Here is an 11179-nt window from a genome sequence, read left to right on the forward strand (position 1 = left end):
AACAGAAGCACTAGGAGTTTAAGTAACTTGCGCAAACTTTGTGTCTGTTAAGTAGTATGCTTGTTGTAGGTTGAAGTCTCTTGACTCCAAAACTCAAGAATTTAAAAATCATTAAATTGGCACTGGTGGCTCATGCCTACAATCCTAGCTATTCAGGAGGCGGATATCTGAGGATCATGGTTTGAAGCCAGTCCAGGCAGCAAAGTTTGAGAGACTTCTATCTCCAATTAACCACTAATAAGCCAGAAGTAGTGTTGTCGTTCAAGTGGTAGAGTACTAGCCTTGAATACAAAAGCTCAGGTACAGTACCCAGGCCCTATGTTCAAATTCCAGGAATTTGACAAAAAGAAATAGGAATGGCAAATATTATTAAATATCTAAACTGGAAGTTAATTTCTCTGACTTCCAACTAGAGTTTTTAGCCTTAAAGAGAAGAAATTAGACCTAATGAATTCTGGAAACTCAAATTGTTTTTAGAAAACATTTATTTGACCCCTCCATAACACATTCTCTGTGTGTGTTTGTGCACAAGTTATGGGTGTATGTGTGTGCGCGCCAGCATGTCAGCACTGGCTATACCATTTGAGCCACAGCTCCACTTCTTAGGTAGTTAATTGAAGCTAAGAGTCTCACAGACTTTCTTGCATAGGCTGGCTTCAAACTGTGATCCTCAGATCTCAACATCCTCAGTAGCTAAGGTTTACAGGTGTGAGCCACGGGCAAATGGCTCAGTGACTGTATTAGTTATAACTTGGTCATCTAAAAACTTTTTTTTTTTTTTTTTTTTTTGCCTCTTACATCTTAAATTTCTTCTCATCCAGGTGAATCTGACTTGGGGCCATTTATTGTGAATGTGACTGTTGACCATGAGAAAAGGGTGTGTAACAGCCAGGAGAGCAAGCCGTACCTAGTCCCTCTCCTACCCACTCGCATTAGCTCAGAGAGACTTAAGCATTTATTGGGCTATGTCAAGGAAATTACTTAGACTCTTAAATTTCTTGCAGAAATTAAGAGGAGCGGTATTCATTTGAGAAATCTATTAGTTGGACACAAAGTGGCTTATGTGTATGTGCACCTTATAGCTAGTGGCTAGGTTTGCTCTACATAGAATTAAGTCATTCCTTGTCACTTGCCTCAGATAGTTCCTTCAGGCCTAGAAGAAGAAAGCGTAATACTGATTCTACTTTTCTGTTTCTAAGGGTCTTACTTTCCAGGCAATTATAAATTATCACTGTTTTGACTAAGTTTTTTTTTTTTTTAGTTTACCTGTTTATGACAAAGAGGAGGAAAGTATTTATACACACAAATACCACTGAATGTGATGTTTTATGCCATAAATTGGCCCTTTGTTCCATCTTTTCTTTTTTTGGCCAGTCCTGGGCCTTGGACTCAGGGTCTGAGCACTGTCCCTGGCTTCTTTTTGCTCAAGGCTAGCACTCTGCCGCTTGAGCCACTGCGCCACTTCTGGCCATTTTCTGTATATGTGGTGCTGGGGAATCGAACCCAGGGCCTCATGTATACGAGGCAAGCACTCTTGCCACTAGGCCCCCTTTGTTCCATCTTCAGCAAATGTTTTTCCCTTTTTACACCATTTCCATCCTTACTTAATGCATATGTCATTTAAATTGTTTGGTTGAGCTCCTTTTCGAAGAATGCAGATTCCTACTCCACCTTCTTTGTTGGTCACTGGTGATGGTGTCTTTGTTTTTTCCTGGATGACCAAAAGGGAATTAGCTTGGCTCCTTATGTTAACATGGAAAACGTCCAGACCCTCAGCTTCCTTAGAAGCCACACTCCCAGTTTAAGAAGAGATTTTAAAAAAACAGCAGTGGAGTTATGTTTAGTATTTTTCACTTACTTTTGAGTTGTTTGGAACTAAAAAAAAGAAAAATATGAGAAAGGGCAAGATATTGTCAAATGTGATTCAAAAGCAGAATTTGAAAATATCTTGCACTTGTAATCTAGCTACTCTCAAGGCTGAGGTCTGAGGATTGCAGTCAAGCCAGCCCAGGCAGAAAAAGCTCCAATTAGCCACCAAAAGAAGCTGGAAGTGGAGATGTGGCCCAAGTGATAGAGTGCTAGCCTTGAGCAGAAAAGCTCAGGGACTGTACCCTGGCCTTGAGTTCAAACCCTAGTATAGACCCACAAAAAAAGAAAACAACTTGCAAGCTAGATCTCAATATCAGAAAAATAAATCAGAAGGATAAAGTAATATCTGTACTGAATGAGGGGAAAAAAAAGGAAGTAGCAAGGCAAAATATTTGTTCTCCATAAATTTTTGTTTGGGGAAAACAAAGCTATTTTACTTACCCCATTTTCAATTTCAAGCCACAGTAGTCAAAGTAACATGCTGGAGAGAAGAATGATGGGAAAAGTAACATTTCATAAATTGACACGTTGAATTAAAACCCTTTGTACAACTACTTAATGATAATAAAAGTAATGCTAAATAACAACAAAGGAAAGAAATATGTGGGCATCATTGGTACATGCCTGCAGTCCTAACTACTCAAGAGGCTGAGATCTGAGGATGGAGGTTCAAAGCTAGTGTAGGGAGGAGAGTTCATGAGACTCTTATCTCCAATTACTGGTAAAAAGCCAGAAGTGGAGGAGTGGCTCAAGTGTAGAATGCCAGACTTGAGTGAAAAAGCTAAGGGATAGGGGCTGGGAATATGGCTTAGTGGTAGAGTGCTTACCTCGAGTACATGAAGCCCTGGGTTCGATTCCTCAGCACCACATATATAGAAAAAGCCATAAGTGGCTCTGTGGCTCAAGTGGTAGAGTGCTAGCCTTGAGCAAAAAGAATCCAGGGACAGTGCTCCGGTCCTGAGTTCAAGCCCTAGGACTGGCAAAACAAACAAAAAAGCTAAGGGATAGCACAATAGGACCTGAGTTCAAACTCCAGTACTAGCGCACACAAAAAGGAAGAAAGCTTCACCTCTCTTAGTGAGTGTGTGTGTGTGTGTGTGTGTGTGTGTGTGTGTGTGTCAATTGTAGGGCTTGAACTCAAGGCCTGGGCCCTGTTCCTAAGCCTCTCTGTGCTCAAGGTTAGCATTCTGCCACTTGAGCCATAGCTCTCCTTCTGGTTTTTGAGTGGTTAATTGGAGATAAAAGAGTCTAACTGTGACTTTTCTGCCCAGGCTGGCTTCGAACCGCAATCCTTGTGAGTAGCAAGGATTTTCAGGCATGAGTCACTGGCACTTGGCTTTTTTTTTTTTTTTTTTTTTGGCCAGTCCTGGGCCTTGGACTCAGGGCCTGAGCACTGTTCCTGGGCTGCTGTTGCTCAAGGACAGCACTCTACCACTTGAGCAACAGCGCCACTTTCAGCTTTTTCTGTTTATGTGGTACTGAGGAATCGAACCTAAAGATGCTGCCACTAATCTGCATTTCCAGCCTGTATTGTTTTTTAAGAGAGGCTGTCACTGTAGCCCAGGCTATCTGCCTTCCCTCCCTCCTTCCTTTTCTTTTTTTTGTGCTAAAATCAGGGCTTGTACTCAGGGCCTCACACTCTCACTTGGGTTTTTCAATTGAGGCTGGCTCTCTACCACCTGAGCTTCATCTTCCATTTTGGCTTTTTGCTATTTAACTCCAGAGAAGACTCTCATGAGCTGGGCCGCTGGTGGCTCATGCCTTGCTATTTAGGAGGCTGACATCTGAGGATCATGGTTTAAAGCCAGGCCAGATAAGAAAGTCTGTGAGACTTACATTAACCACCAGACAACTGGAATTGGAGCTGTGACTCAGAGAGCACACGCCTTGAGCAAAAAAGCTCAAGCCCAGTTCCCAGATTCCGAGTCTAAGCCTCATGACCAACAGGGGGGGAAAAAAAAATTCTCACGGATTTGTCTGCTTGGGCTGGCTTCAAACTACGTTCCTCAGATCTCAGCCTCAAAACCTCCCAGTACACTACAGAATGAGATTGGAAGTACTTTTTTTTTGAGTGGCACTACAATTTGAACTCAGATTTTTGAGCAAGTCTTTCATCTTGAGAATTACCAGTAGTGATTAACCCATGCCTTCTTTTCCAGATTGTGTCTGCAGTACAATATTGCCACCAAAAAAGAATTGTTCACAGAGATCTCAAGGTAAGTGATCAGTTCCTTGGGTGGTTATTTCATTGATGAGGTTTACTATAATTGTTACTAATTAACTTGTTTATTTATTTGTGCTGGTCCTAGAGCTTGAACTCTGGCCTTGGGTGCTGTCCCTGAGCTTTTATCCTCAAGGCTAGTGCTGTACCACTTGAGCCAGTTCCATTTCTGCTTTTTTGATGGTTTTGGAGATAAGAGTCTCATGGACTTTCCTGTCTAGGCTAGCTAGGATTACAGGCATGAGCCATCAGTGGCCAGCAATGTTATATTATTAAATAAGAAAAAGATACGTCCTGTGATAATTGAGTCTTTTCCATTGTTTCATATATTAAAGAGCATTGAAAGTAAATGAAATTTATTAAAAGTATTTTACTTTACAGTACAGGTGCTGGTAGCTGATTGCTTGAGGGTAGGCTTTACATAAACAAATTAATGAGTTAGGGGCACCTGTTCCTTTTCCTAAGTCAGCATGTTCTGCCAATATCAGCACCTATGGAGGTTTCCTGCAGACCCATACCTGTGCCCTCCCTCCGTGGAGAAGGATGTTGCAGAAGCTCCTAGAGCCCTGTATCTGTAGGCCCTCAGCCTGATTGCCTGCAGGCAGTCCTTGCTGCCCTCATTCTGTTACAGGGACATGGGCACCACTGCCCCTGCCCTGCATCTGGCTCCTGGCTCTTGGATCCTGGCTCTTTTCAGGACTGTGCTCTGACTACCTCTCCTCTTCAGTTTTTTTGGTCATTCTCCCTCCTTGCTTTCAGTAACATTTCTAATTGCTTATGTCTGTCTCATCTCTTACAGAAAAGCTTTCTACCTAGTCCTTCCAGACAGAAAAAGAAACTTTCTCTACCTTTGCAGAACATCCTTTAAACATTTTCTTTACCATTAATTTGGTCCTTACTCTTTGCTCCCTTCATGGGATTTCTGTCCACCTGTGTATTCCTCTCAGCACACATCCTAATTGCATTCACTATTACTAGTAGCTGCCCCCGGGGGCCTCCAGTTCACCTGTGCAACCACAGCTCTCCCAGGACCCAGAATCCCTTGGCAAGAGGGCATTTGCACCTTGGGTGCAGACAGGTCAAAGCCAGAACACCATCCTAAACTGGAGTGCACATTTTTCATTCTTTTTGTTTTTGTTGTTTGTACGGCTGGAACTCAGGGCCTGGTCGCTGTCCCTAAGCTTTTTTTACTCAAGGCTGGTGAGCTGCCACTTTGAGCCACAGCTCTACTTCTGGTTTTCTGGTAGTTAATTGAAGATAAGAGTCTCATAGGCTTTTCTGCCCAGGTTGGCTTTGAGCCATGATCCTTAAACCTCAGCCTTCTGAGTAGCTATGAGTACAGGTGTGAGCTGCCAGTGTCTGGCTTCTTTTGTGTCCATCCCTCTGTCTTTTGGTCCAAGACCAGGACTCATATTGGGTACTTGACGGTATTGCTCATTGGCTGGTGCACAACCAACTGAGCAAGCTTCCAGCACCACTCCTTTCTCCCAAATGTGTCTTTCACCCAACTCCACTCTCTTAGGTCCGACCAACACATCTTGGTCTTGCCTTGTCTTCTCTGCTGCTGATTCTGCCTTTTCCTTCCTTGTTATATTTTCCATTGGTGTGATCTTTTTAAAACACAATGGAGGGCTGGGGATATGGCCTAGTGGCAAGAGTGCTCGCCTCGTATACATGAAGCCCTGGGTTCGATTCCCCAGCACCACATATACAGAAAATGGCCAGAAGTGGCTCTGTGGCTCAAGTGGCAGAGTGCTAGCCTTGAGCAAAAGGAAGCCAGGGACAGTGCTCAGGCCCTGAGTCCAAGGCCCAGGACTGGCTAAAACGAAACAAAACAAAACACAATGGAGGTTTGTCGATTTTAATAGCTTCCTCCTGCCTTTAGGATGAAAATCCAAACTTTGAGCAGAGCTCCGTCAGAGGTCCATCTACTGTTTGGGCCTGGCCTCTCAGCCCTTCCTGCATCTGTCTCCCACACACTGTAGGTGCCCCCCCCCCCCCACTTGAATTGTGTCTTTGCTACATACAAGTCACTAACAGGAGAGGTTGAACTCAGGGCACCACGCTTTTGCTTAGCTTTTTCTTCCAAGGCTAGTGCTTTGCCTCTTGAGCTATACCTCCACTTAGGGCTTTTTGCCAGTTAATTGGAGATGAGTCTCACAGATTTATATGCTTGGACTGGCTTCAACATGATCCTCAGATCTCAGTCTCCTGAGTAGCTAGGATTACCACGGTTAGCCACCAGTAGCCAGCTCAGACTCTTTATTCTCCTTGAAAACATATTCTTTGCATCCACAATTATACCCTCTTGATCTTCAGTTTTACTTCTGTGAAGCTACCATGCCCGAGTGCCTCACAGTGCTGAGCCCATAGATTGTGCCTCCTCTGTCACAGTACTGAGGTCTCAGGACCAATACTTATCTCTATACTGAGAACTCTTGTGTACAAGGCCCTGACTTACTCATCATTGTACATCCAGATAACCGTCTAGTATCTGCTTTGCAGTAGCATCCTGATTGGCTGTGATTAATGAAAGTGACTGTCTGTGATTTATATCTTTTGAATGATGTTGAGGATTCTCCCCACCCCATCAATGCCTTTTTACAGCTATTTTAACAGTTTTGAATATGCCTAAAGAAAATATGAAGCTAGGGGCTGGGAATGTTGCTCAGGGGTAGAGTACTTGCCTAGCATACATGCAGCCCTGGGTTCCATTCCTCAGTACCACATAAGCAGAAAGAGCCAGAAGTAGCGCTGTGGCTCAAGTGGTAGAGACCTAGCCTTGAGCAAAAGCAACTCAGGGACAGTGCCCAGACCCTGAGTTCAAGCACTAGGACTGAGGAAGGGAGGGAGGGAGGGAGGAAAGGAGGGAGCTGAGTGCTGGTGGCTCACACCTGTGATCCTAGCTACTCAGGAGGCTAAGATCTGAAGATCATGATTCAAAGCCAGGAAAGTCCATGGGACTCTTAACCACCAGAAAACCAGAAGTGGCGCTATGGCTCAAAGTGGTAGAACACTACTAGCCTTAAGTGTAAAAGCTCAGGGACAAATGCACAGGCCTGAATTCAAGTCCCATGCTGATACCACTCTCCCACCCCCACCCCCCCAAAATGTCTTTAAAAAAAAACAAAACTTATTCTTTTTTTGAGTAGAAAAAGTTGTTAAAAGTTTTTTCTTGACTGTGGGGTATTTAAATTTGTTATTTTTAATCTATATTTTATATCTATATTAGAGTATTGGTGTTCTAAAACTAGGAGTTCTAATTTGTGTTCTGTTTTTTGTTTTGTTTTGTTTTTTGATGATTGTGGGGCTTGGACTCTGGGCCTGGGTGCTTTCCCTGAGCCATAGTACCACTTCTGGTTTTTTGGTGGGTAATTGGAGATAAGAGTCTTGGACTTTCCTGCCCAGGCTGGCTTTGAATCGTGATCTTCATATCTCAGCCTCCTGAGTAGCTAGGATTACAGGCATGAACCACCAGCACCAGGCTCTATTTTTTTCTCTAGAAAGTTTTTTCTGATTTTATTAATTAGGAAGCATTACCATATGTTGTCGTAAAAAGCTTTCATTCATTGCCTAATCTTGTCATAGTTTTAATTCTCTATTTTATTTAAGCTTTGTTTTTGTTTCGATGTTTTCCCTCTAGGCTGAAAATCTATTGTTAGATGCAGATATGAACATTAAAATAGCAGATTTTGGTTTTAGCAATGAGTTTACTGTTGGCAGTAAACTAGACACGTTTTGTGGTAGTCCTCCATATGCTGCCCCAGAGCTCTTCCAAGGCAAAAAGTACGATGGGCCAGAAGTCGATGTGTGGAGTCTCGGCGTCATTCTGTACACCCTAGTCAGTGGGTCACTTCCCTTTGACGGACAAAACTTAAAGGTATAAGAAGTAGTTGCTGCTCTGGGTTTTGTTGTTGTTTTTGCTGTTCTTTGGGCTTAAACTCTGGCGGGCGCTGTCCCTGAGCTGCTTTCACTCAAGGTGTGCCACAGTGCCAATTCTGGCTTTTTCTGAGTAGTTTATTAGATATAAGTGCCTCGTAGACTTTCCAGCCCAGATTGGCTTCAAACTTTGATCCTCAGATCTCAGTCTCTTGAGTAGCTAGGATTACAGGCATGAGCTACCGGCACCCAGCTCTGGATGAATTTTTGTTTGTTTTTTTTTGATGGGGGGAGCCAACCTTGTGTCTTGGACTCAGGGCCTGAGCACTGTCCCTGGCTTCTTTTTGCTCAAGGCTAGCACTCTGCCACCTGAGCCACAGCACCACTTCTGGCGTTTTCTATATATGTGGTGCTAAGGAATCAAACTCAGAACTTCATGTATATGAGGCAAGCCCCTGGATGAATATTTTTAACATTATATTGGCATTGGAGTTTTTGTGGGTTCTTGTGGGTTTTGTTTGGTTGACTCACTAGTTTTCTTTCCTCCCTATATCCCCAAAGGAACTGAGAGAGAGAGTATTGAGAGGGAAATACAGAATCCCTTTCTACATGTCCACAGACTGTGAAAACCTCCTCAAACGCTTCCTGGTGCTGAACCCAGTTAAACGAGGCACTTTGGAGGTAACCACATCAGTGGGAAGGGAGAGGATTTACAGACTAAATGCTTGCCTGGAGTTTTCAAAAACTTAAGTTACTTGAGCAGTAACCAATGAAATGTTGAAAATAAAGTTTCCTAAATATTGTGGTTATTGGCTTGTTTTATTTTATGCTACTAAAGGATAGTTGTCTTTTCCAGCAAATCATGAAGGACAGGTGGATCAACGCAGGACATGAGGAAGATGAACTTAAGCCATTCGTCGAACCAGAACTAGACATCTCAGACCAGAAAAGAATAGGTAATTATTCCGTGTTTACATGATATGTGTATTTGTATAAGTAAAGTGTTTGTTTGACTCCTGTGTGTATATTTCAAAAAGGAATAAAGAGAAAATAAGCACAAAATTTGTGGATGAGGAGGTAACAGACAGTACAAGAAATGTACCAAAGCCTAACGTATGAAACTGTAACCTCTCTGTACATCACTTTAACAATAAATAAGAAGGAAAAAAAATTGTGGAAGAGTTCTGTCATAGTACCTGTAGTTTCCTGTTTTAGCAGTCAGTAACTCAGAAAGATAGCTGTATGTTTGTGTTAGAAAATTGGGGATCTTTTAGGTCAAACAAGGGAAATAATTTGATCCTATAACAAAATGACTTCTTAACAGACTAGAATACTATAAACCATATTTTACCTTTCTTGTAGATATTATGGTAGGAATGGGATATTCACAAGAAGAAATTCAAGAATCTCTTAGTAAAATGAAATACGATGAAATCACTGCTACGTATTTGTTGTTGGGGAGAAAATCTTCAGAGGTAAGAAGAATCAGAGAAGAGCTAAAATATCTTTTTATGTACATTATCCGTTTATTGTGAACTGTTTTCTTCTTTAGAGTTTTAATGCATGTGTAACACATTAATCACATCATTTGGGGCTGAGAATATGGCCTAGTGGTAGAGTGAGTGTCTGTGTCACATGCATGACACAGCACCACATATATAGAGTAAGCCAGAGGTGGCGCTGTGGCTCAAGTGGTAGAGTGCTGACCTTGAGCAAAATGAAGCCAGGAACAATGCTCAGGCCCTGAGTTCAAGCCCCAGGACTGGCCAAAGTAAATAAACACATCATTTTAAAAATCTGCCTACATGGGGGCTGGGAATATGGCCTAGTAGTAAACTGCTCGCCTGGTATACATGAAGCCCTGGGTTCAATTCCTCAGCACCACATAAATAGAAAATGCCAGAAGTGGCATTGTGGCTAGTTCAAGCCCCAGGACTGCCCCCCCCCCAAAAAAAAAAAAGAAAAAGAAAAAAATCTTATCTGCAGATAACAAATCTAACTCCTTTGGCCATTATGAGCTCTTCTTTTTTTTTTAAATAATTTGTTCTGGCCAGTGTCGAGGGCTTCTTGGTTTATTTTATTTATTATTATTATTATTATTATTTTTGGTTGGTCATGGTGCTTGAACTTTTGAGCTATTCTTTTTTAACTTCAATATAATACTCCTCTCATGACAGTGTCATAAAACTGGTTATTCAGGGCTTGGAATGTGGCTTAATGCTAGAGTGCTTGCTTGGCATGCATGAAGCCCTGGGTTCAGTTCCTCAGTACCACATAAACAAAAAAGGCCAGAAGTGGTGCTGTGACTCAAGTGGTAGAGCTCAAGCCTTGAACAGAGAGAGGCTCAAGGACAATGCCCAGGCCCTGCCTGGCAAAAACAAAACAAAACTGGTGGTTCATAAATTAACTTAGAGTTACTTTTGGTTTTTTAGCCAGTCCTAGGGCTTGGACTCAGGGCCTGAGCACTGTCCCTGAACTTCTTTTGCTCAAGGGTAGTACTTTACCTCTTGAGACACAGCACTGCTTCCGGCCTTTTCTGTTAATGTGGTACTGAGGAGTTGAGCCCAGGGCTTTGTGCATGGCAGGCAGGCACTCTACTGCTAAGCCACATTCCCAGCCAACTTGTACTTGTTAATACTTTGGAAATTCCAAAGTGGCAAAGTAAACAGAATGTCATTAAGCTATTTGGAAAAACCTAGAAAGATCATTTCGTGTTGTTTCCCCAGCCATCAGAAAAATAGTTGTGCCTGAGTTTAGGGTTGTCTTTTTTTTATGTCAGGATACCTTCTCTTAGTACATGTTCATGAGAGGTGTGTATGTCATGAGAAGCTGAGTTCCTGACAAACCACTGGGGTCTGTGTGGCTGCCATTCTTTGTTCTCCCATAGCTGGATGCCAGTGACTCCAGTTCTAGCAGCAACCTTTCACTTGCTAAGGTTCGGCCAAGCAGTGACCTCAGCAACAATACTGGCCAGTCTCCTCACCACAAAGTGCAAAGAAGTGTTTCTTCAAGCCAGAAGCAGAGACGGTACAGTGACCACAGTAAGTCTGAGACCATTATAGTGTCATATAAAGCTTATATATTTGGAGATTCGCTTAATGTTCCTTCCTATGATTTCTTTGGGCTCTTACATGTGCTGGCATGGTCAAAGTTTCGATCTTGGCACATTTGGTAGGCTTTTGCTTAGGTAAGGCTTAGCTGAGTGGAATC

At 42.6% G+C, this 11179-nt stretch overlaps 1 protein-coding gene across 5 annotated transcripts in view; it reads left to right on the forward strand.

The window, feature by feature from the left end:
* The window catches only part of Mark3 (microtubule affinity regulating kinase 3), a 68999-nt gene that overhangs the window by 36510 nt on the left and 21310 nt on the right, over positions 1-11179 (forward strand). For all 5 annotated transcript variants that reach the window (XM_048362968.1, XM_048362967.1, XM_048362964.1 and 2 more), the window contains 6 exons: positions 4029-4085; positions 7734-7970; positions 8531-8650; positions 8826-8925; positions 9332-9444; positions 10857-11010. In XM_048362968.1, the coding sequence (XP_048218925.1) occupies positions 4029-4085; positions 7734-7970; positions 8531-8650; positions 8826-8925; positions 9332-9444; positions 10857-11010 (781 nt within the window). The remainder of the gene's footprint in view (positions 1-4028; positions 4086-7733; positions 7971-8530; positions 8651-8825; positions 8926-9331; positions 9445-10856; positions 11011-11179) is intronic.

Source organism: Perognathus longimembris, chromosome 14 (genome assembly GCF_023159225.1).
Source record: "Perognathus longimembris pacificus isolate PPM17 chromosome 14, ASM2315922v1, whole genome shotgun sequence".
NCBI lineage: Eukaryota > Metazoa > Chordata > Mammalia > Rodentia > Heteromyidae > Perognathus > Perognathus longimembris.